This window comes from Salmo salar, chromosome ssa20 (genome assembly GCF_905237065.1).
Source record: "Salmo salar chromosome ssa20, Ssal_v3.1, whole genome shotgun sequence".
NCBI classification, from domain to species: Eukaryota; Metazoa; Chordata; class Actinopteri; order Salmoniformes; family Salmonidae; genus Salmo; species Salmo salar.
The window spans coordinates 47,522,491-47,548,944 of record NC_059461.1 but is presented as its reverse complement, the minus strand read 5'-3'; the positions used below and the strand labels follow the sequence as shown (position 1 = coordinate 47,548,944).

Below are 26,454 nucleotides of genomic sequence, written 5' to 3'. Positions count from 1 at the left end.
AGCCAAATGATGGTTGTCTATTTAAGCGCCCATCTGCCAAAGGTGTCTTTTTGGGGACATTTGTTTGGCCTTTAACAAAAATCAGACTCACTTTTGTTTTGTCTTTAGAATCAAACCCCTCTCTCGCTTGACTCCGATTAAGACCGATGTCAATCCCTCACACAAGTGCAGCTGAATAGATGTTAGCAAACGGAATACTTTGCCTCACTGGTTTTTGCTAAATGTTGTGTTTGGGCGGAAGGGGTCCAGCAGGTGTTTGCCCTATTTATATGGCGGAGCTCCCGTCCCAGAGACAGTGTGTGGATCCAAGCAGGAAGCTTTGTCTGCTTTTATTCCAGCTTTCATGAAGTGCAGACGGCTGAAAGAGCACAGGCACGGATATCAAAGGGTGAAGAGCGAAGCCTCCTCCCCTAGGGACAACGCTGGGAGGAGAATTAGTCACAGGCCCTCCCATCCACTGCTTTATTCTGCTCTAGCAGGCGGCCAAAGGGTTTTCACCTCTGCTTTCAGGGCTGTGAGAAAGCCATCAATTGTGTGTGGGGTTGGTCCCCCATACTTTATGCCCCTTGTTACACCTCGCAGGAGGCGTCTTCAGCTTTGTTTTGATTAGTGTGCTGGTCGGAGCTGCCTCTCTGCCCTTGTGGGTGTGAGGTGTTGGGAACATGAGCCATCAATTCTAGCAGTATCTGCTTTTTTTTACCCAGTATTTTGGCACGTGAGAGAGACTAATATCAATCTTTAGTGGGAAACTCAGAATTAACTTTTTAAATTTTTTTTTTTTCTTGCGAGTTCTTTGAATTCTTCCGAGACTCCCGAGTGGCGCAGCGGTCTAAGGCACTGCATCTAAGTGCTAGAGGCATCACTACAGACACCCTGGTTCGAATCCAGGCTGTATCACAACCGCAGTTGGCCCAGCGTAGTCTGGGTTTGGCTGGTGTAGGCAGTCATTGTAAATAAGAATTAGTTCTTAACTGACTTGCCTAGTTAAATAAAATTTTTAAAAATCAGTCATTGGCCAGAGCAATCTGACCAGAATTCCCCAGTGGCCTTTTATTAGGAATATGCCACCGGAAGGGCATATACATGCAGTATGATCTCCTCCCCAATTGAAATTCAAAGGAGGTTAGGAGTATCCATAGTAAATCGGAGTGAAGCCTCTAGCTCTTCATTCGGCTGCTCAGAGGTATCAGTGTGGATTTAGAGGGACGGCTGCTCCAAATCACTATCATGAGAATATGATCAGGAGGCCCATTTGTCCGTACCCAGCTCCAGACCTTTTCCGGTTTTATTCTTGTAGCCCACATTGAGTAATACAGTTGCGTAGTACAAAATATCATGCTGTTTTATCCTTCCCTCCATTCATTGCATCAATCGCAATTGTTAAATAAACACACATTGAGTTCTCCCTGTGCTCGTAATCCTGTTCCCTGACCACGTTCAGAATTTTCAAACTGCAAAGCAAGTCTGTTGGTTTACATTTCTTTTCCTGACACCTCTCGATATTCACTTGGGGTTTAGCGCAGTGATGTACAAGGACTGTCTGAAACTTCAAAAGGCAGATGTCTCGACAGATAATTATACAGTATGAAATGATTTAGAATTCTGGGGGAAGCGTCAAAGTTTAAACTTTTAACAATGCTAGTAATTAAAGGGGGACTTAAGGTTCTCTAGGCATTTAGATGAATTCTACAGCTTTCAAATATGCCAGGGCTGAGAGTTAATGATCAGTTGCACTACATGATGTGGATATATGGGGTTACAGGGATGGCAGGCAGCCACGTGTGTGTGTGTGTGGCGCATCAGCAGTCCTGAAGAGCGGAGCAGCCCTCTGACTTATTTACTCGGCGTTTAAAGGGAACTACTGCTGGGACTTCTGCCTGGTGTTTAAAATGACAGTAAATGTTGAAAGTAGATGAATACATTTTAGGAAGCGTTAGCTGAATATCGCTAACTAGTGTTTTCTTCTGATTAAAGAACAGTCATATTGGGTTTCTCACCTCGCCCACATACGCCCACTTGCTAGTGATGCAAAACAGAATACCGTAAACCACTTTTACATCCGCTCTGATAGTTATGTGTTTGCAAGGGACAGGCCCAACTAGCAGACCGGAACATGCACATCTCCGCATTGAATTGGACTTGTTGCTCAGTTTTTAACTAATCTATGAGGAAAGACTAGGCAGTTCATGATGTGCAAATGTAGGTTCAAATTAGCATGTTGTGGATGGAAAACAAACGCAAGCAGGAGTAAGAAAATGTGGAGTCTGAGTAGACGACAAAAGCTTTTGTCACCCTCTAACAAGAGCCTTCCGACTAAGCATGCTACCTTTCATCCCCTTTCTCCCTGACTGTACATTCTACATTTTATTCATTTAGTAGACGCTCTTATCTAGAGATTTACAGGAGCATTTATGGCCTTGCTCAAGAGCACACAGTTTTTTTTTCTTTTTTTCGCCTAGTCGGCTCGGGGATTCGAACCAGCGACCTTTCGGTTACTGGCACAATGTTCTTAACCGCTAGGCTACCTGCCTCCCCCTGTCCTAGCCGTAGCAGGTGGCTCTCTGTCCTGCAAGCGAGCCCATAAGCCTTTTTGGTTTCGCAGCATGCTGCTCTCCCCGGGTTGCATGTGGGCGTGGAGCGAGTGTGTGCCTCTCTTGCGCATGGCTGGCTGCACGGGGAGTGGGAGGCTTTTAGTGTGTGGGAGGCTTGTTTAGATTGGGATTTAGCTTGCTTCTGTGCGAGCGTGTTCAACCCCAACCCCTTTTCATCCTCACAGTCCCCCTGGAGACATGCACAGGCTCAGTTGCTGTACCAGGTGGTCAAGATGCTGCCCCCCACCTCCTCCCTTTACACACACACATCCTCCTTTTCTGCCCATCCCCCTTTCCTCCTTCCTCGTGTTTTGGCTCTGTTGTTTACATCTTGCGGTGTGGTTCACGCGAAGGGAGGACGAGTGTTTGTGTGAGTGCCAGAGAGGCAGAGCAGTGATGTCATCGAGCTACTCGCATTTGTCGCTTTCCGCCCCCCTTAGTTCCCTGCAACCAACCAACAGCTATAGCAGCCTGCCTGAGAAGATGCTGAGAAACACTGCCTGTATGAACTGCAGCACAGAGTCGATCAGTGTCAGAGTTGAAGTGAGAGGTGGATCGATCTAAAAATTCAGGTATCAGTGGGCAACATGATTTGAAAATGAATGAATTTAAAAAGGCAAAGCTGGTCATTTGATGCTGCTATTATATTGCAAATGATCAACACTTGTCGTCATAACCAAAAATCTAGGCTATATGATAAATTAAATTGCAGCTGACCGAATGTGGCCTAATCACTATATTAATAGTAAATGTGACGTTAACAAGTTGGCTGTGCTATTCAGGTTGGAGTTAAAACTGTAGTGTGGACTCCTAGACAGCAGCTGCTCTACAAACTGGGCCGAAGGGACTTAAACTGCAGCCCCACATGCTGCTATAAATAAAGATTATGAAATGACACACTCCTCTGACACGGAGTGACACAAAAGACTTCCAAAGGAACTTTGAGATATTAATCTCACCAGCCCTAGGGTTGGATGGCTGGGGATGATCTGTGGACTGTGGCTAGTGGGGGTAAGGCCTAGCTACGGTGGGATGCAAAGATGGGCATCTAAGGGCTTTTGTGTTATCTTTGGCCTCGCAACTTGCCCAGTTGTCCAAGTCTAATGGTCAGTACTACTGACTGTCATAAACAACAATCCTTGTGATAGTTAAGCTGACCATATAGTATGTTTGCTGTTAAATTGACAGGCTTTTTGCAGTTGATGAGCTGAGTCCCACCTTGGTGTTGGAGGACATTGAGTCCGTCTGCCTCCTGTTTTATCTGCTTTATCTATAATTACTGTTACACACTCATCCTGTGGCCCAGACATAATTACAAATGGAGGGTCCTGGAGACTGGGTAATATTCCATTTCTGTCCAATTCCAAGTGAGCGGAGTTGATCTTTAATTGAATCAATCCAAGGACACACTTCCTGGTGCTGTGATTGTGACTCGTTTATATCCTGATATAAAGTACCCCACTGTAGAGACTGCACTGATTAGGTTCACCATGTACAGTTGTAGATGAGGGTTGTGTCCCATATGACACCCTATTCCCTGTCTAGTGTGCTACTTTTGACCCGGGCCCATAGTGTTCTAAACAGGCAATAGGGTTCCATTTGAGACGCAGCCTAGTCAACTGAGAGATCACTATTAGTCATGTGTAACATGCTGTTTGGGTTGCTTTGGAATTATTGCATTCCGGTAACTCCTACAGATGGCCTCGTTCACTGTGCCTTACCTCAAAATTTAGAAGAGAGAAGCATTTAAGAGGAAAGTAAAACAAGTACCTTAATAAGTGAGTGTGTGTGTGTGTGTTATGTCAGGAGATGAGTCGTCCAATCAGGCCCTCTCAAAGATTACCTGACTGAGTGGGAGACATCACAGCTGATGTTAGGCAGCCTAGCAACCACTGCTGCTATGGATACCTGTGTGCTTTGATGGTACTTCCTGGAAGTGAAGAGAAACAAATGTAATTCTCAACGGTGCAATAGATATCATTAAATACATCTGTGTAGCCTTATGACTGTCTGTGACCATCAATGCTATATGAAATGTTTCCCCAAAGGTTTTAGAACTAAACCAAGGTAGGCCACAGCTTGTCGTTTCAAATGGGAACAAATGAGCCATAGTGGGCAGAGCCAAGCACGAGGTACATCCGATCGCGCGTTCTAGCATACATTAGCATATTTCCGTTGGGGAACGTCTGCTCTGTGAAGTGCGCGTGTGCAATTACTCAATTCACCTTTGCATTACTTTTAAACAATGCCATTTTTTTGCTACTTTGTCAAAGGCTAAGATCTTCAAAACCTAGTCCACTCTGTTGGTAACAGATTCTAGTTTTGGGAACAGAACTGTATTGAGATCAAATGTTTCGTCGATAAGTACATTTGCAGAATGTCGGTCCAAATCCATCTTCTCCCACTGCCGGCCACTGAGCTTCCTCTCACTACCATATTTGGTAGTGAGTAGAAACGCCAACCGGATGCTTCACATTTTATACATCTGATGAAATATCTATGCTAATAGGCTTATTCAGCAATTTTCCTTTTGAGGTATAGGCTACTAAAAAGCCCTAGGTTCACAGGGGTCCTGTTAATGCAGATTTCTGTTTTTTTCACACAGCATAAAAGACAATGCGTAAGAAATATCTTGCTGCTTTTGTTAACGCATCTTAAATGCTTCTTATTACGGATGTACGATATATGGTAAACGGCCGATATTAGCTAAAAATGCCAACATCGATATCAGCCCTATGTCTAGTTTTAACGCCGACGATAACCTCTTGGCGCATGAACCGCTAGCGGGACACCTACGACAACATCCGGTGAAATTGCAGAGCGCGAAATTCAAAATACAAAAATCTTAATATTAAACATTCATGAAAATACAAGTGTCATACATCATTTAACCTGTTATGGCTAGGGGGCAGTATTTTCACGGCTGGATAAAAACCGTACCCGATTTAATCTGGTTACTACTCCTGCCCAGTAACTAGAATATGCATATAATTATTGGCTTTGGATAGAAAACACTCCAAAGTTTCTAAAACTGTTTGAATGGTGTCTGTGAGTATAACAGAACTCAAATGGCAGGTCAAAACCTGAGAGATTCCTTTACAGGAAGTGGCCTGTCTGACCATTTCTTGAACTTCTTTGCCATCTCTATCTTTTACAAAGGATCTCTGCTCTAACGTGACACTTCCTACGTCTTCCATGGGCGCTCAGAGCCCGGGAAAAAACAGAATGTCGTCATCCCAGCCCCAGGCTGAAACGCATTATCGCCTTTCTCAAGTGGCCGATCAAGGGACTGTGGGCTTAGGCGCGTGCCCTGGCCGCCCCCGTCTTTGTGATTTTTACAGTTACAGTTTAGTCATTTAGCAGACGCTCTTATCCAGAGCGACTTACAGTAGTGAATGCATACATTTCATGTCTTTTTTGTGTTCGTACTGGCCCCCCGTGGGAATCGAACCCACAACCCTGGCGTTGCAAACACCATGCTCTACCAACTGAGCCACAGTTGGTAGAGAAGGAGATTCGCCGAAAAGGAGATTCCCGGTCGGAATATTATCGCTTTTTTACGAGATAAATTGATTTTAAACAGCGGTTGACATGCTTCGAAGTACGGTAATGTAATATTTAGATTTTTTTTTGTCACGAATTGCGCCATGAGCGCGACCCTGATTTACCATTTCGGATAGTGTCTGGGACGCAAGAACAAAACGCCGCTATTCGGATATAACGATGGATTATTTTGGACCAAACCAACATTTGTTATTGAAGTAGCAGTCCTGGGAGTGCATTCTGACGAAGACAACAAAAGGTAATCAAACTTTTATAATAGTAAATCTGATTTTGGTGAAGGCTAAACTTGCCGGGTGTCTAAATAGCTAGCCCGTGATGGCTGGGCTATGTACTTAGAATATTGCAAAATGTGCTTTCACCAAAAAGCTATTTTAAAATCGGACATATCGAGTGCATAGAGGAGTTCTGTATCTATAATTCTTAAAATAATTGTTATGCTTTTTGTGAACGTTTATCGTGAGTAATTTAGTAAATTGTTAGCAAATTCCCCGGAAGTTTGCGGGGGGTATGCTAGTTCTGAACGTCACATGTTAATGTAAAAAGCTGTTTTTTGATATAAATATGAACTTGATTGAACAAAACATGCATGTATTGTATAACATAATGTCCTAGGTGTGTCATCTGATGAAGATCATCAAAGGTTAGTGCTGCATTTAGCTGTCTTCTGGGTTTTTGTGACATTATATGCTAGCTTGAAAAATGGGTGTCTGATTATTTCTGGCTTGGTACTCTGCTGACATAATCTAATGTTTTGCTTTCGCTGTAAAGCCTTTTGAAATCGGACAGTGTGGTTAGATAAAGGAGAGTCTTGTCTTTAAAATGCTGTGAAATAGTCATATGTTTGAAAAATTGAAGTTTTTGTATTTTTGAGGAATTTGTAATTCGCGCCACGCCTATCATTGGATATTGGAGCAGGTGTTCCGCTGGCGGAACGTCTAGATGTAAGAGGTTAAAAGCTTAACTTCTTGTTAATCCAACCGCGTTGTCAAATTTCAAAAAGGCTTTACGGCGAAAGCATACCATGCGATTATCTGAGGACAGCGCCCCAAACAAATACTTTTTCAACCAGCACACGTGTCACAAAATCACAAATGGCGATTTAAATAAATCACTTATCTTTTTGAAGATCATCTGTTTGCAATCACAAGGGTCCCAGCTACACAATGAATGGTCGTTTTGTTTGATAAAGTCCTTCTTTATATCCAAAAAAGTAAGAATAGTTGGCACCAATGATCTCAGTAATCCACTCGTTCAACATGCATACAAACAAATCCAAAAAGTTACCAGTAAAGTTCGTCCAAACAAGTCAAACGATGTTTCTAATTAATCCTCAGGTACTCTATCTAAATAAACAATAATATTTAAGGCAGAGAATAGTATGTGCAATAGGGAAGATAAATAACGAAGAGCGAGCACCTCATTCACGTGCCAACAAGGCTACTTTTCTAATGAGAAACACCTTGTAGTTCTTCCAACTACTTTCTCATTTAAAAATAAAGCCTGAAACCCTTTCTGAAGACTGTTGACATCTAGTGGAAGCCATAGGAACTGCAATCTGGGTCCTATCTAGTTGTATTTCCCATAGGCTAGCACTGAAATGGCCTCAAAAAAACAAAACAATTCTGGATAGATTTTCCTCTGGTTTTTGCCTGCCATATCAGTTCTGTTATACTCACAGACATTATTTTAACAGTTTTAGAAACTTCAGAGTGTTTTCTATCCAATGCTACCAATATAGTATATGCATATCCTAGCTTCTGGGCCTGAGTAACAGGCAGTTTACATTGGGCACGTCAGTCATCCGAAATTCTGAACAAAAACCAGTCTCCAAAACAGGTTTTAAAAACCGATGTGAAAGCTACCGTGAATACCTATATAATGTAGGTACGTCACATAATAACGGCATGTGAAATGTTGCGCTACATGTGCAACACAGCATTCCTAACCTAGCCCACAATGTCTGCTGTGTGGATCAAGCAGTCAACAAGTCGAGCAGTCATTTGAAAGAGTAAGACATTTTCAGCGAGATCCATTAAAGCCAAGATGATGGAATTCATTGCCCTTGACAATCAACCGTTCTCTGTCGTGGGTGATGTTGGCTTTCGCCGACTGGTCGAGCACCCGGTACACACAACCAAGTGCGTTATTTTTTTCAGATGTTGCCCTACCGGAGTTACACAGTAATAGCGTCACTGCTATTAGCTTCACGACATGCATACAATGGAACGCCGTTTGGGTCTTTGCGTGTCAAAAAAGATAGTAGCACTGTCAAATCTGTACAAAAAAAAGTCTGTTCGTGGCCGGTGTTTGCAATGTGTTTACAATACCGCATTGGTAATAAAGCATTTGTTCGACCGCAACTGCTGGGGTAGCTAGCTTTAGCTTGGTACCTATCTAGCACCAATGTAACCAACCTGAAAACAATCATCAGTAGAACCTGCAGTCATTTTCAATATTCTTAGCATTGATTTATGGATCCTTAAAAGTAAGTATTAGCTAGGTTGCCACTTGTTGTTCGCCTATTGAAATTGAACTTCAGTTCATGAAAATAAATAGCTAGCCAGCTACTTAACCCTGTTTCCCAAGCTAACATTATAAGCAGCCAGCTAGCTTCATCTGGCTAGTGATGCTCGACTGGACCGGGTTATGTCTTGTGAAGCTAGCCACAATAAGGATTAGGTACAATAGTGGAATTTGCGGTTTGACTTCAAAATAAAAGTATGTAATTGACAGTGATGCAAATGAATACAAATAGTAGAATTATGCCATACTTTTATGTTGAAGTCAAACCGCAAATTCCACTATTGTGGCTAATCCTTATTGTGGCTAGCTTCACATAGATGGGTCCGACCACCATTAACCAAATAAGAACTGGCTTATAAATTAGGGTTATTTTAGATGACACCTAGCTATATAGTTAGCTAGCTGACTATAGCTACTGAAACAGATTGTCGTGTTATTTGACACGTCAAATAGTGTTAGTATCTTTTTTGACACACAAAGACCTAAACGGCATTCCATAGAAATCCTGGTTGAGAATGAAACGACTGAACAAATGAACAACGAAACATGACAGCAAGTAAGTGAAAGAAATACGTTTTGGTTATGTTTTACTGGTAATGGGGACTTACGTAAATGCCGACAAAATAACTTTTGGTTAGTCTGTGTGTGACCTTTTTATTTAACTAGGCCAGCCAGTTAAGAACACATTCTTATTTACAGTGACGGCCCGGATGGCGCTGGGCCAATTTGTGCGCCGCCCTATAGGACTCCCAATCACTGCCAGATGTGATACAGCCTGGATTCGAACCAGGGACTGTAGTGATGCCTCTTGCACTGAGATGCAGTGCCTTAGACCACTGCGTCCGTGTGTGTGTTAGCTATTTAACTATACTAGAATGCTTAAAAGGCCACAAAAATTGTAAATATCGGTTATTGTTATTTTTGTTGACAAGGACAATATAGGGTATCGGCCAAAAATATATTATCAGTGCATCACTACTTCTTATTGTAACTTCTGCTCGGCATCAGACACATTTTGTGTTTCAGTTGCTCTTCTCCAGGATGAGAATTCACGAACAGGCATTATATCAGCAGACTGCGCTCTGACTGACGTGTGGCTATAATTCTCTGCCACTCTTCTCGCTGTAGCCTACTTTTCTCAGGTAAAATGCAAGATTAACTTTAAGCCAAACAGAAAATGTAGCTGGATATATTATCATAGAAACAAACAATAGAAATATCATGGCCATGAATCATTTTTGCACAAAGTACCTTGCTTTTTAATTTGTAAGCTAATTTACTTGTGTGGCTCTTAGCCAAATAGCGTTGCACTTCTGTTGTCATCTGATGAAAATGAAGATATTTTCTGCTGAATTATCTTTTGCGCTAATGTATTTTCTGTGAAGGGAAAAGTATATTTGCACGCCCCTGATCACTCCTATTGAAGAAAAAGAAACTTGGCTTTCAGTATAAAACACAGGTGAAATGGTTTAAAATGCATATTTTTGTATTTTTTGTATTTTTTTATCTGCTTTTGAAAATTTCGGTTTCTGAACTCTAACGCGACCCTTGCTTCAATTGCTCTTCTTGGCTTTTTGCCCCTGGCCTCTTTTTCAGATATTTTAGACGGTGAGACTGTTTTTCCTGAGCGTGCCTAATCAGCTTAGCATTTACCTAAGACAGGAAAATGCTCGACTGACTTGTGGTTTTGGCATTACTGTGTTACTCAGCTCAGTTGGACATTTTCAAATTGAGAATGTCTAGCGTTCTGACTGAACCTTATCCAGCGGGTTTAGGCAACTAATCTGGAAAGCATATGGAAAAGTAATGACTGGAGTGAGTCAGCATCCCGGTGAAAGTGAGATTGGACTACCGTCATTTTTAAGGGGACTAAACTCTATCTTTGTTATGGGGGGTTTCAGTACAGGGATGACTGAAGTGCACAGCTAAGCCTGAATATTGTGCCTTTGAATTCTGAATCACTTTGACCTTTAAAAAAATAAATAAATAAACACATTAATCATGCTGTTATTCTATTGAAGTATTTCGGCAAACGTGTTAACATTTTGGTCAGATTTCATGTTTCTTGTCTTTTCCCGCCATAGGAAGGAGCATTTGGAGGCTTTGGTACAGTCAGTGAACACCGACGAATGCAGAGTCAGTCAAGGACGTTGGCAGGTGAGGTGTTTTTATTTACGTACACTACATGACCAAAAGTATGTGGACGCCTGCTCGTCCAACATCTCATTCCAAAATCATGGGCATTAATATGGAGTTGGTCCCCCCTTTGCTGCGCCACTCTTCTGGCAAGGCTTTCCGCTAGATGCTGGAACATTGCTGCAAGGACGTGCTTCCATTCAGTCACGAGAGCATTAGTGAGGTCGGGCACTGATGTTGTGCGGTTAGGCCTGGCTCACAGTTGACATTCCAATTCATCCCAAAGATGTTCGATTGAGTTGAGGTCAGGGCTCTGTGCAGGTCAGTCAAGTTCTTCCGCACCGATCTTGACAAACAAATTCTGTATGGACCTCGCTTTGTTCTTGGTGGCATTGTCATGCTGAATCAGGAAAGGGCCTTCCTAAAACTGTTGCCACAAAGTTGGAAGCACAGAATCGTCTAGAACAGGGGTGTCAAACTCAAATACCCAGTGGGCCAAAATGTAAAACCTGAACAAAGTCGCGGGCCAACATTGAACAAATGAACCTTTTAATATGGACCCAAACAAGTTTTGCTTTAACATTGAATATGGAACAAGCATTGCTTATTACCATACAATATATAATTTAATAGTGGAGACATGCAAAATCGAATTTCAAATGAAAAAACACAATGGCATTCATTTATTAAATAAATAAAATTTAAATAAAAATCGTATGCCTCTTTTCTATTTGCAGCCTTCTGATTTAAATACCAAAATAAACTTTTTCCACTGGCTAATAATTTTACAAATAAAATGATAATACTCCACGGATGAAGACTGACAGCTGAGCAGTATCAGATGCGTCGCAGCTCTCATCCACAGCGAGGGAGAACGCAACGAAATCTTTTCCCTTTTCCATCAGCTGGTCATACAGATTGGTGGCAAGATCACATGTGCGATCAGCTACTGTGTTCCTGCTCAGGCTCACGTTTGAAAATGCTTGCTTTTTCTCTGGGCATACGAGGTCACAAACTTTCATCATGCACTTTTTCACGAACTCTCCCTCATTAAAGGGCCGGGCTGATTTTGCGATCTCTGCTGCCACTATATAACTAGCCTTTACAGCAGCCTCACTTTGTGATGTGGCTTTTTTGAACATATTCTGTTGTGAAACCAAACTTCTTTTCATCTCCTCTACTTTCTGGCTCCTTTGAGTCATGTCCAGGTCCTTGTATTTGTCATGGTGTTTCGTTTCATAGTGTCGTCTAATGTTGTACTCCTTACTTACAGCCACATTGACTCCACAAACAAGACAAACAGATATTCTGCCTCCCACTTGTCCAGAAAGCTCCTGTTTTCTGACTTTCTTTTCGCCATTTTTGGGAAGAGAGAGCGCGCTGACAGTTGTAGCGTCTATGTTGCTATGACTACTGTCACAGAGGAGAGGGCGTTTCTGGGTCTTGTCCTGATTGGCGCGCGAAAACAACAGCAGAGCATTATGGGATTTGTAGTATTAGCGGTGAATGCGCTGTATAATACCGGCGGGCCAGCTCTAGTAGTAATTTGGTATTGTCTCGCGGGCCAAATATAATTACCCCGCGGGCCAGAGTTTGACACCCATGGTCTAGAATGTCATTGTATGCTGTACCGTTTAGGGGCCTAGCCCAAACCATGGATAAACAGCCCCAGACCAATATTCCTCTTCCACAAAACTGTACAGTTGGCACTTTTTTTAAATGTTATTTAACCTTTTATTTAAAGTCAGTTAAGAACAAATTCTTATTTACAATGACGACCTACCAAAAGGCTTCCTGCGGGGACGAAGGCTGGGATTAGAATAAAAATATAGGACAAAACACGCATCACGACAAGAGACAACACTACATAAAGATACCTAAGATGACTACGCATGGCAGCAACACATAACAACATGGTAGCAACACATGGCAGCAGCACATGGTACAAACATTATTGGGCACGGACAACAGCACAAAGGGCAAGAAGGTAGAGACCACAATATATCATGCAATGCACCCACAACTGTCAGTGTCTATACATTAGGGCAGGTAGCGTTGTCCTCGCATCCGCCAAACCCAGATTTGTCCGTTGGACTGCCAGATGGTGAAGTGTGATTCATCACTCCAGAGAACGTGTTTCCACTGCTCCAGAGTCCAATGGCGGCGAACTTTACACCACTCCAGCCAACGCTTTGCATTGCACATGGTGATCTTAGGCTTGTGTGTGGCTGCTCGGCCATGATTCATGAAGCTTTCGACGAATAGTTCTTGTGCTGATGTTGCTTCCAGAAGCAGTTTGCGACTTGGTAGTGAGTGTTGCAACCGAAGACAGTTGATTTTTGCACGCTTCAGCACTTGGCAGTCCCATTCTGTGAGCGTGTGTGGCCTACCATTTCGTGGCTGAGCCATTGTTGCCGAATCCACTAATTTGAAGCGGTGTCTATATATATATATATGCATACAGTGCATTAGGAAAGTATAAAGACCCCTTTACTTTTTCAACATTTTCTTACGTTACAGCCTTATTCTAAAATGTATATATATTTTTTTAAATCCATGGGAATTTACACAATACCCCATAATGATGAAGCGAAACAGGTTTTTAGACATTTTTGCATATTTTATAAAAAAATAGACCCTTTACTCTGTACTTTGAAGCTCCTTTTGGCAGCGAATACAGCCTTGAGTCTTCTTGGGTATGACGCTACAAGCTTGGCACACCTGTATTTGGGGAGTTTCTCCCATTCTTCTCTGCAGATCCTCTCAAGCTCTGTCAGGTTGAATAGAGAAAGTCGCTGAGCAGAACCTCTTTTAATGCCCAAGATATTGGAATGAGATGTTTGACAAGTAGGTGTCCACATACTTTTAGTCGTGTGTGTGTGTATATAATCTCTCTCTCTGCTCTCCCAACAGTAGTAGAAGTAGCCCCACTTATTTGAAACCTGTTATTTTTGTTTGTTTTGTACCAGTTACTCCCACGCAGGAGAAGAAGCCCAGAGGCCGACCACCGCGGGCCCAGACTGCACAGAAAGGGCCCGCAGGCGCCGGCCCTTCCCCCTCGCCTGCCTCGGGGAAACCGGAGGGCCAGGAGTGGCCTGTGGAGAAGGCCAAGCGGCTGCCCGGGAGGCCGCCTGGCTCTGGAGAGAAGAGGAGAGGCCGTCCTCCGGCCTCTGGCACCCAGAGGAGTTTGCAGGCCTGCAGCCATACAGACAATGACAGCAGGCAGGTGGGGCAGGAGTACAGCTCCACAACTGCACACCGCAAGGACCGGGACGAGGAGAGGAAAGCCACAAAGAGAACGCCCCTGGGCTCCGTGCAGCAGCACGACACAGAGGCCAAGCCTCCCAAAGCGAGCCGTGAGTCCAAGGTGACCAAACTGAAGCGGCTGCGGGAGGTCAAACTGAGCCCACTCAAGGCCATCGCCAGGAAGTGTGTGCCGGTGCCCGGCGTGCCCCGGCGCAGACGAGGACGGCCTCCGTCTGCCGAGCGCCTCAAAGCCGAGGCTGCTGCCGCCCAGGCCTCTGGTTCAGAGGAAACCAAACAAAAGTCCTTCAGCGTCCGCCGGGACAGAGATACGGACCCCCACACTCCTCAACAGCAGTCTAAGCTCAGGGTGTCCCACTTTGCTGAGGAGGACGACAACCCCGACGTCCACAGCTCCTCAAGCCCGCTCCCCTCATCCTCTCCCTCCAAGCTGGGCAGGCCACTGAACCTGAGAACCAGCCCTCGCCACATCAAGCCCGTGCGTATTGTTCCCCCCTCCAAACGCACTGACGCCGCAATCGCCAAGCAGCTGCTGCAGCGTGCCAAGAAAGGTGCGCAGAAAAAGAAACTGTTAGAGAAGGAGGTGGTTGCCATAGGAGTCCAAGGGGCGGCAGCCATGGAGGCAGGCATCCGGAGGAGGAGGAGAACGCAGCTGAAGAACATCAGGCAGTTCATCATGCCCGTGGTGAGCACCGTCTCGCTGCGCATCATTAAAACCCCAAAGCGCTTCATCGAGGACGAAGGCAGCTTCGGCGCCTCTCACCCCCACATGAAGATGGCACGGTTAGACGCTGTCCCGCCCCCCGTCGCTGCCCCCCAGCCTGCCTCGGCCTCCTCCCCCATGCGGGCTGCTGCAGTCACCACCGCCGCTGCTAAAGCCGTGACCGCAGCTCCGGTCGACACCATCCCTCTCCCGCCTCCCACTGTCACACCCAGCAGGGCCATGGCCGTGGCGGCCAGCCTGCTCAACAACAGCTGCAACAACAGCACCAGCAATGGGCGCTTCAGCAGCAGCGTCGCCTCGTGCGGCTCCAGCGCTGTGTCCCTGCACTCCTCCCAGCTCTCGTCGGGTGAGTCGTCCCGATCCAGCAGCCCCAGCCTGGACGACTCGTCGTGCGACTCCCAGGCTTCGGAGGGCACTCAGGCCCTATCCGAGCATGACGACGAGCATGACGACGAGCGAGACCACTCCCCGTCCTCCCAGGGAGAGAGGGAGGCGGACATGCTGCACACCTCCAGGCATCCGTCAGAGCCCGAGCCGGAGCAGCGGGTTCTGATTGAGCGGGGCCGGAGGGGCCGCAGAGGGCAGGGTGTGGGCAGGGGCAGCCTTGGGGCGAGGAGAAGAGGCAGCCTGGCCACCGGAGGGAAGAAAGCTATCATCAGCCCGGCCACGGGAGTGTTGATGTCCAACTCTCAACAGGCTGCCTCATCATCTTCGTCCCCCCCGCCTGCCTCTCTCCTTAGCTCTCCGCAGCAGGCCCAGTCAGGCTCCAACATGGCGGAGCATCACCCCCACTCCCCTTGGATCCTGCCCCACCCGTTTCTCCAGGGCCAGTCATTGGTGCTCTCCAGCCTGCAGGACAAGCGCAGGTCCATCCTGAGAGAGCCCACCTTCCGCTGGACATCTCGGTCTCGCACTGATCAGCAGTACTTCTCCTCCGCTAAGTATGCGAAGGAGGGCCTTATCCGCAAGCCTATCTTCGACAACTTCCGCCCTCCACCTCTCACGGCTCAAGACGTGGGTCTAATGCCCCATGGCGCTGGTGCCGGGGGTGTTGCTCCAGCGGGTTACCCTGCGCCAGGCAGTGGCGGTGGGACCGGGGCAGGCACCCGCCTGTTCTCTCCACTGCATCACCACCACCACCACCAGCAGCACCCCTCGTCCCGCTTCGAGTCGCCACTCCAGAAGCGCGGCCCCCTGCTGCGCGCCCCGCGCTTCACTCCCAGCGAGGCGCACTCGCGTATCTTTGAGTCGGTCACCCTGCAGTCGTCATCGGGGAGCAGCCCAGGTTCGCTGTCTCCCCTCCAGTCCTCCCCCAAGTCGGGCCGGTCGGTGAGACGCAAGAAGAGGACGATCCCGGGACCCCTGCGCGGTCAACCCCGGTCCCCCTCACACTCCATGACCACGCGGAGCAGCCAGCCAGGGGCCCCGCCTGGAAAAGGTCCCTCTGAACTGTCTGTGCTGACAGGCTCCATCTCCACTGGTGCCAGCAGCACCAGCAATTCCTCCAGCTCTCTGCCCACTAGTGCCTTAACGCCTGCCCCTTTCAGCACCTTCTCACCGGGCCCCCTGGGCCTCTCCACACACGGACCTTCCTCCTCCGACGGACATAGAGCAGCCGGGAGCCGTGGTGGTGGTGCGGGTGGCAACTCCGCCTCTTGCTCCTCTTCCCAACTCTTCTCTCTCTTCACTTCCAGTCCCCAGGAGATGGGCCGTGGTGCTGGGAAAGGGGGGAAAGAGAGGAGTGCCTCGGCTTCCCGGGAGTCGGCTCCTGTCAAGGAGAAGGAAAGGGAGACCGAGAAAAGCAGAGAGCGTGAGAAAGAGAACAAAAGGGAGGGCAGAAAAGATTGGGAGAGGAGAGGCAAGGCGTCCACTCCAGAGGCCTCTCCCAATAGGACACCCAGCCTGTTTGCCGGGGAGGGGAGGGAAGGGGAGGAGTCTCTGACCTCCCTCGCTCCTAAAAAGACACCTGGGAGGAAGAAGTCTGTACCTGAGTCCACGGGAACAGAGGCAGCACCTGTAGACAGGGCTGCAGTCCACTCCTCTATTCCCCTTATCTTGACCAAGGGCCGCCTATCCAAAAAGAACCGGCCTTCGGAGAGGGGGCCAGAGGCTGAGCCTGGGGAGAAGGAGAAAACATGTGCCCCTGCCCAACAGACAGGCCTTCCCCCGGTGCAGACCGGCAGCAAGAAGCCCCCGGCGATCCCATCCTTGGGCTCCATGCTGGCGCACGCCGAGAAGCAGCCTGTGGCCGACAAGCGGGTGGCAGGCCTGCTGAAGAAGGCCAAAGCGCAGTTGTTCAAAATCGAGAAGAGCAAGTCGCTGAAGTCTCCAGACCATCCTAAAGTTCAGGTTAGTTCCCCTCTTCCTCCCCCGCAGCCTCTACTCCGCTGACTAGGCTATTTCTGTTGGTTTACTTTAACACGGAAAGGGTTTTGATATGTTTTATCGCTATCTCCTCACAACCACAATGAAATCATTTGACATGATTCTGAGAATGTTTGCTGCAATCAATAGCATTGTGAGTGTTTTGAACACAGACTGAAACTTGATAGCAGGAATGTCCCTGAAAGGGGTTTATTCAAGGGGAATTCTGCCAAACCACATTGTACATTATGCAGACAGAAGTGCACAAATATATTCTCCTTTAGGAACCCCCTCCCCCCCAAAGATGTGTATCTATTTAAGAGGACTGTCAGCTGGTAAGAGAGCCTTGAGAATGCTGGTTTACAGATTACGGCTGTCACGATACTAGTATGGGGATACTTGATTTTCCACCAAACAAAAAGAACTTGAAGCAAACTGAACTCTACGTCCCTTTAAAACTTTGCTGTATGTAAAATATTGTATGGTAGTCTATAGCTTGGAAAATAAACAAATGTGACTGCGATAACAGGCTGTGTGTCTGCAACATGAAATGTAAGTCTGCTTTGTTTCCTTTCCACGAATCTGCAGAGTTTCGTGATACTGGTATTGGGACAACCCTATTACAGAGTAGCCCCTTCAGAGACTGATTTAGAGTTAACATAGATTAAAAAAATATTTTTTAAACACAGTCCCAGAATTCAGCCACTTTATCTCGATCCAGGGAAGTTTTAACTATTGATTTTTTGGGGGGGCTTTAATCCACCAGAGTCATGAGAGCGACTCTTCGGAGACATCGGTGCGAGGGCCGCGCATCAAGCACGTGTGTCGGCGCGCCGCTGTGGCCCTGGGCCGCAACCGGGCCGTGTTCCCCGACGACATGCCCACTCTCAGTGCCTTGCCGTGGGAGGAGAGAGAAAAGATCCTGTCTTCCATGGGGAATGATGGTGAGATCCGTGTTAAACGGGCATGTCCCCTTTTGAATATTTGTAATGAAGTATGACCCGCTCTTGTACTCAAATGCTGCTTCAACAAATCAATGAAGCCATGGCGTTTGAGGTTAAGGGCAGTATCTTATTCTGTTTCATATGTTCCTGGCCTTGCACCCCATTACAAGAGTGATTACCTATTTCTATTTGGGACCTTTTTTTGATTCGTCACCATATTATGCTGCGAATGCCCCCAGACAAATCTTCAGTGGCGGGCTCAGAAGAGGCGGAGCCCCAGTCCCCTCCCATCAAGCCGGTGATGAGGCACACCAAGATCATCCAGGAGGGAGGGGCAGCGCCCAGGAAGGGGCGGCGGTCGCGGCGCTGCAGGCAGTGTCCCGGCTGCCAGGTCCCCGACGACTGCGGAGTCTGCACCAACTGCCTGGACAAGCCCAAGTTCGGGGGCCGCAATATCAAGAAGCAGTGTTGCAAGTGAGTATGAGAAATTGAGAATCCTGTTATATTGACTTGAGTTGAGCGATTTATCCCAGTCTCACTCATTTCACGCCACAATGTTTGAATATGTGACTGACTGTATGCTTGTATGTTGTCGCAGGGTTCGAAAGTGTCAGAACTTGCAGTGGATGCCTTCCAAGACTTTTCTCAAGAAGCAAGTGAAAGGTCTGTGTCTGCATAAAGCCACAATGTCTTGTCATTCACAGTTCTGTGTAATTGATGGGATTGTATAATTTTTATTTTTAGGCAAAAAATACAAGAAGAAGAACAAACTGTCTGAAAAAAAGGAGGCATTACACCCCGTCAAGGGCCCAACAAGCACTGAGCCCAGTCTCAAACAGGTCCCGCCCCCTTTGAAGGAGGAGCCCCCTCGCAAAAAGAGTGTAACCCCTCCCCTGAAGCCAGCTGAGGAGAAGCAAAAACAGTCACCGCCACAGTTGCAGTCCCCCACAGCCGACAACCCTACCCCCCCAAACGACCAGGCCCCCAGCTGCACCACCGCCCCTGGGCAAGACCAGAAACATCCTGCGACGTCACCCACGGGTGCTGCCAATAGGAAGGAACGTAAGCCCCAGCAGCCCACCCCTCCCTCCTCCCCTTCCTCCTTCTCTTCCTCGTCGTCCTCCTCACTCCAGAGCTCCCCCTCCCCACCAACACCCCAGCCCCAGCAGCCACCACAGCAACATCAGAGGCCACAGCCCACCCAGGGGACAGCAAAAAAGGAGGGAGCAGGGGCTTCCAAGTCTCCGCCCACAGAAGCCAAGCGGAAGCCCCAGCAGCAGAGCTTAGCCACGCCCATCACAGACACAGGTAGGAGGAGCCATAGCATGACATCTCCAATTGTAATGGTTATGATTACCCCTTTCTGAAATGGCTAGATATAGCTGTTTTCCCTTGCACGTTAGTATATCCAACTGTTAACGCTATTAAGTAATATAATTATGTTTCTCTCTTGACGCGGTCTAAAGCACTGATTTGCTCTAAATGGGATAGTAGCTAACGTTGGTACTCTTATAACCTGTGTCCCCTCAGCACCCGAAGGGAAACAAATGAAGAAACAGGCTTCTCGCTCTGTCCCACCACCACCTAAATCTACCAAACCAAAAGAGAAGGTATGTTCTGCACTAGGGCTGTTGCGGTGACTGGATTACCGCCACACCGGTAGTCATGAGTCATGACCGCAGTGAAATTCCATGTGACCGCTGAGTCACGGTAGTCTCCTCTTATGTACTCAGGACATGCGTTGGTAGTACCCAACTCGCTAACAACCATCAGGTCATTAATGGCCTGGTACTCAGGGTACTATTGTCCATCTAACCACTTTGACATCAATGCAATCAAAACTCAAACACTTATCAAAACAGTATCATGCTTTTAAAACTCACCTCACTGGGGATAAGGATGAAGTTCAACAGCCGATTTGAAACTGAGTGAGAAAACACACACACACACACACACACACACACACACAGTACCAGTCAAAAGTTTGGACACAACTGCTCATTCTTCTTTATTTTTACTATTTTATAATAGTGAAGACATCATAACTATGAAGTAACACATATAGAATCATGTAGTAACCAAAAAAGTAATCAAAAAATAAAATACATTTAACATTATTTTTATTTTTTTAAATAGCTGCAGAATGCTGTGGTAGCCATGCTGGTTAAGTGTGCCTTGAATTCTAAATAAATCACTGACAGTGTCAGCAGCAAAGCCTCCCAACACCATCACACCTCCTCCTCCATGCTTCACGGTGGGAACCACACATGTGGAGATCATTCGTTCCCCTACTCTGTGTCTCATAAGGACACGGTGGTTGGAAGCAAAAATCTCCAATTTGGACTCGAGACCAAAGGACATATTCCACCGGTCTAATGTCCATTGCTCGTGTTTCTTGGCCCAAGCAAGTCTCTTCTTCTTATTGGTGTCCTTTAGTCGTGGTTTCTTTGCAGCAATTCGACCATGAAGGCCTGATTCATGCAGTCTCCTCTGAACAGTTGATGTTGAGATGTGTCTGTTACTTGAACTCTGTGAAGCATTTATTTGGGCTGCAATTTCTGAGGCATGTAACTCTAATGAACTTAACTTTGTTTTGGTTACTACATGATTCCATATATGTTATTACTAGTTTTGTGTGTAGAAAATAGTAAAAATAAAGAAACCCTTGAATGAGTGGGTGTTCTAGAACTTTTGACCAGGTAGGTAGGTATGAGAACCGGCAGAAAAGCATCTCCATTTGCTATTCGAGTGCATACGGATGACATCTCTTCCATTTTTACATTTTTTTTTACATTTTAGTCATTTAGCAGACGCTCTTATCCAGAGCGACTTACAGTAGTGAATACAGTTCATACATTTAATTTCATAAATTTTTTTTTCTCCATACTGGCCCCCCGTGGGAATCGAACCCACAACCCTGGCGTTGCAAACACCATGCGTTGCAAACACCATGCTCTACCAACTGAGCTACAGGGAAGGCTTCCCTCACCCCTGCTCATTTGATAATGGGTCATTCAAAACCAATTTGACATATTAGTGAAGACAAGATTAAATTGAGAATAGTGTGATTGTTGAAATTGTGATCACTTGATGAGAAAACAGTGCGTGCAACCTATCATTCACAACTACAGGTGCCAAATAACTCTTAATCTAGCATATAGGACCTAGTTTTTAAATGATCACTTTTACACTCAACATAGCCACTTCATATGCACACTTGCTCTGTATTGGGGAAAAAATGTCCTTTCTATTTTATTTCAGCTAAGTTCAATTATATTCTTACTATAAAATCATAAAATAATGGCACGGGACTTATAAGCATATCTAGTCTGCTAAATGAACAAGCCTACAGCCTATGGCATGGTGCGTAGCCAGATAACATACAGTAAGCCAACTCATCTTCTGTAATACATTTTCTTCATATCATAATGGTTCTTTTAGACCTGCCCAAAAATTATGGATTTATTGTCATGGTGTACAATTTTTAAATAGATTTATTAGACTTTCTTCAATGTTGATGTTCCTAAGATGTGCATCATCTGCTTGTATGTGGCTTGTAGCCGTTGCGTGGAGGCCTGGAAATGTTAGATGTGTTTCTGGTTAACGGTCAGTCACCGTGAGACCGGCAGTCTTTTGCATGACAAGAACCGGCTGACCAAATTCCATGACCGCCGCAGCGCTATTCGGCAGTTCCCTTTATGACGTGACGTTTTTGTAAGGCAATGCCAGAGGCAAATAAACGTCCATCTTTGGATGGGCAATGAAGTGATATACAATTATATTCCAGAAGTCCCATGCATGCCCCTTGGCCTTCATCCCTGACCCCTCTCCTCTACCTCCCCAGCAGCAGAAGCCGTTGGCCACCAAACCTGAGAGCAGTACTTTAAACTTGCTGAGCACTCCCTCGACTGGAGGCACTGCCAAGCAGAAAGTGCCCTGCGACGGAGTGCACAGAATCAGAGTGGATTTTAAGAAAGACCATGACGTGGAAAACGTGTGGGCCACGGGCGGCCTCGGCCTCCTCACCTCGGTGCCAATCACCCCGCGGGTCGTCTGCTTCCTCTGTGCCAGCAGTGGCAACGTTGAGGTGAGTCACGGGCGCCTCCTCTCTCTCGCTCGCTCTCATGAGGGAAAAGGAGAGCTTCTTTGTATTTCAAAAGAACAATTTAATAAAGTGAGCTACTCATCTAACATAACATGGTGGTACACCCCCTGGACAGGACGCTAGTCTATCACAGGGTTGTACCGGACAGCACCAGCGGACCCACTATGACATATCAAAGGCTACCAATGGCTTTGGACGGTATCCAGATTTACATACAGTTTCTGTACAGTCTACGGTATTACCAACACAATTTAGGCAACATGAGTCTTGATCCAGGAGGGGATTGATTGTCTCTGCTGTAACCAAGAAGCTTGATCTTGCCATCTAACCACTTAGCTAGCAAGTTGGCAAACCAAATGCATAGCTGGATAGAATTTATTTGGCACATCTTACATAGTTAAGTTACAGTGGTGTAGAACGCCCCCGTGAGGGTATTGATAATCATACCGTTGAGAATGTCTAAATACCCTAGTATACTGTATATAGCCTAGCAACAAACACTCAGATAGCAGACAGGCCACATGGTTTAGACCCATAGTGGTAGTCTTCAGGCAGTTCAAAGTGTCTGAATAATACCTCTCTCACACACAGCATTTTATATCCACATATCCCACTTTAGTACCCATTTGTATTAATTTGAACTGACTGAAAACTCCCCACCGACTGTGTACCGCACCGACACGCCTCCCTCCCTCTCCTTCTCTTCCAGTTTGTCTTCTGCCAGGTGTGCTGCGAGCCCTTCCATCTCTTCTGCTTGGGGGAGACTGAGCGCCCTCTGGAGGAGCAGTGGGAGAACTGGTGTTGCCGCCGCTGCCGCTTCTGCCACACCTGTGGCCTCCAGCACCAGAAGACTAAAGTAAGGCTCTCCCTTTCACATGATTTGAGTGAGTAACACAGGCTATTTAGTGGTTCGGGAGTTTTGAGAATGCGTATTTGTTTGTGGTAATTTCTAGAAGTAGATCAGTAGCGTCAGTCGACGTGTCTTCTACTGCTTGTGGAAAGAAACGCGCGAATGTTAATCCGCAAAGCTAAAGCGAAACAAATTCTTTTGAAATCTCATAATGGCACACGCCCTCATTTTCCTGAGTTATTAGATTGGGAGGGGATATGCCACGGGGACTTTTCAGAAAATATTCATTTCGGAACCAGTTACTTAATCATGCTGTTTATTCCTCTTTGTCATTCTAATCAGGGTTTTGACCCAGACAAATAACAATGTATGTGTCCCAAATTGTTCCCTGTTTAGTGCACTACTTTTGACCAGACCAGGTCAAAAGGAGTGCTCTAAATGTTGAATAAGGTGTCATTTGGGACACGTACCTTAACAATATCATGATGAAGGCCTTTTGGTATGCACTATTGGGAGGAAAACTTCCCACTGCTTGTCTAGCCTTGCTATATCATTATCCCTGTAATGTCTGGCTCTATTCAATGTCTTCCACAAAGAGGTAGAGAGTTACATTTCAAGGGTACTTAGAGCTTCAATGTTTGTCTAATTACAAAGTCTGAGGCAAGATGGCAGTTAGGTTGCTAACTTGCTTCTCTCCACCTCTTCTTCCCCAAGCAGCAACTTCTGGAGTGTGAGAAGTGCCGAAACAGCTATCACCCCGAGTGCCTGGGACCCAACCATCCCACCAGACCCACCAAGAAGAAACGGGTCTGGGTATGCATCGCGCCATTCTTTTCCTGCTCCCTCCTCCAAGCAGTAAAATCCGTTTTTTGTTAGTGTATATTTGGCCAGCAGACCCGACGGTTAGGGCTAGGCATGGAAATCGAAATGGGTTAAGTTTAGGGTAAGGTTTAGACAGGTTCACTGCCACCTGGCGACCATAATGTTTATTTTATATCGACTGCCTTTTGTTTAACCATTAATTGTCATTGAATGAATTTGTCATGAATTCTCCCTCTGTCCTTGTTGTGTCCAGATCTGCACCAAGTGTGTTCGCTGTAAGAGTTGTGGGGCCACAAAACCTGGGAAGGCCTGGGACGCCCAGTGGTCACATGACTTCTCCCTATGTCATGACTGTGCCAAACTCTTCGCTAAAGGTGAGTCACTGGTGCTCCCAACTTAAAGTTAGGAGCACCACATGGAATTTAGGAGCACCCAGAATCTTTTTTTACACAATTGATAGAGCTTCAGCCTTTATTGGCCCTATATAAATTCTAGATACTTTTGATGCACTTTTTTTTTTTCCCTAGAAACGAATATGTAACACTGTAAATACATGTTTATTATAAAAGCTTAAACGTTGATACGAATACCTGTCATTTGAAATTAGTCTTTTGTGGAATATTAGGTTTCCACATTGTGTAAAATAACTATTTTCCTATTGTGATACATTACGTTGAAAATGGTACATAGTCTCTTTAAAACATCAGCTTTGTGATGAGAACATGCAAGAGATCTGTCAATCATTGACGTCCTGAAGAAGCTATCCCTCTTCCTTTCTGTGGCCCCAACCAGGTTGTTAGCTAGTCAATGAGGTAACATGACTGAACAACAGTGTAAACAAATGGTTAACAACGTCCAGCCGTGAGTACTTTTAGAACTGCCCAAGACAGTTTATGAATGTATAATGCGGTCTCGGCGAGCTGCTGTAGGAATATATGAATGTTGCACCATTTAATATGGGTCAGCTCTTGACCTGGTTGGGCTAGTCGAGGCAAGCCGTTTTCGCTGTAGTATTGGTGCAACCATGACGGTAACTAATATGCACTTGCTAGTTTCTCTAGGGCACTTGGAAACAACGATACATCGAAGCCCTGTCATTACAACAACTATTTTCTGGGAGATAACAATAAGTCACACAGTGCTCCCAAAATAAAACTCATGGTCGCACAGCAAAATATTTTGTCACACATGCGACCAAATTGAGACCTCTGGTCTCAAGTAATGTAGAATGATGTAGCTGTACACTACCCGGGCTATTCGCTCACTGTCTACATCTGTAATTGACCAAGGAAAATGTCAAAAGCATTCATTAGGGGGCACACCGATTATATAAAATGTTTTGCTACAGAAAACAATGTTTCTAGTCAGCAAAGTCCAGGTAGTCCCTTCTGGTTTCAGTCAGTTTTGTCCCTAAAGAACACGACCCTGGGATCTGTCTCCTCAGTACTATGAGAAGGGTTGAGTAGGGTTTGGGGAGAGAGAGATTTCTTTTAGCATTCTATGACCCAACGGCTTGTGTGTTTCCAGGTAACTTCTGCCCCCTTTGCGATAAGTGCTATGACGACGACGACTACGACAGCAAGATGATGCAGTGTGGGAGGTGCGACCACTGGGTCCACTCCAAGTGTGAGAACCTCACAGGTCAGTGGGCCCTCTTGTTTCACAACTCTACTCGCTGGAAACAATTGCGTCTTCCAGTGTCTGTTTCTCAACACCTCTCCCGTTATGCGATACAGATTTGAACTCGGCACAGTTCTTTCTTTTGGCTGCTATATTGTTCACTACTCGGGGGGGTGTTTTATATTTAAATGTCTTATCAATTTCAACTTCTGTTGATATACCCAGAAACACTTGTAAAATGCCTTTCCGTAGCCATATACTCGGCATGGATCTGTTGTCAACACTTTTTGATACTGAGAATTGACCGATAACCAACCGATAAATGAGTGTCAAAAGTCAACCTCCCTCTCTGCTCCCTTGTCTCCCACTACCAGACGAGATGTACGAGCTGCTGTCGAATCTGCCAGAGAGCGTGGCCTACACCTGCACAAACTGTACGAAGCGCCAGCCGGCTGAGTGGAGGACGGCCCTGGAGAAGGAGCTGCAGGGCTTGGTGCGCCAGGTCCTCACCGCACTGCTCAACTCCCGCACCTCTACGCACCTGCTCCGCTACAGACAGGTGAGGGGATATGGGGTTGCATGTTTAGGGCCAGGAGTTTTTCCTGACCATGTAACTTCACCAGGGAAAGACTTAAAGCTCTGGTTGTGGGGTGTAACCTGGCCGGGTTTTTCCTGCTCATGTGACAGGGTCAGGAAAAACTCTGGGCCCTGGAATGTCGGCTATAACTAGGGCCTAGAGTTTGTCCTGGTTTGGTCACATGACCAGGAAAAACACCTGGCCCAACAGATTAAACAGTGGCAAAAAGTATGTCAGCCCTTTGGAATTACCTGGACTTCTGCATAAATTGGTCATAAAATTTCAGTCACCACAACAGACAGTCTGCTTAAACTATTAACACAAACAATTATACGTTTTCATGTCTTTATTGAACACACCGTGTAAACAT

General features: G+C 46.0%; 1 protein-coding gene across 5 annotated transcripts in view; it reads left to right on the top strand.

Annotated features, from left to right (window-relative positions):
* Positions 1–26,454, top strand: part of kmt2a (lysine (K)-specific methyltransferase 2A) — a 54,851-nt gene that overhangs the window by 3,328 nt on the left and 25,069 nt on the right. For 2 of the 5 annotated variants that reach the window (XM_045703489.1, XM_045703485.1), the window contains exons 2-14: positions 10,763–10,835; positions 13,784–17,151; positions 17,933–18,110; positions 18,350–18,584; positions 18,709–18,773; positions 18,855–19,418; positions 19,641–19,720; positions 21,955–22,197; positions 22,925–23,071; positions 23,780–23,878; positions 24,141–24,261; positions 25,415–25,528; positions 25,882–26,066. In XM_045703489.1, coding sequence (XP_045559445.1) covers positions 10,763–10,835; positions 13,784–17,151; positions 17,933–18,110; positions 18,350–18,584; positions 18,709–18,773; positions 18,855–19,418; positions 19,641–19,720; positions 21,955–22,197; positions 22,925–23,071; positions 23,780–23,878; positions 24,141–24,261; positions 25,415–25,528; positions 25,882–26,066 — 5,472 coding nt within the window. The remainder of the gene's footprint in view (positions 1–10,762; positions 10,836–13,783; positions 17,152–17,932; positions 18,111–18,349; positions 18,585–18,708; positions 18,774–18,854; positions 19,419–19,640; positions 19,721–21,954; positions 22,198–22,924; positions 23,072–23,779; positions 23,879–24,140; positions 24,262–25,414; positions 25,529–25,881; positions 26,067–26,454) is intronic. The other 3 variants (XM_045703488.1, XM_045703487.1, XM_045703486.1) reach the window with 3 other exon arrangements.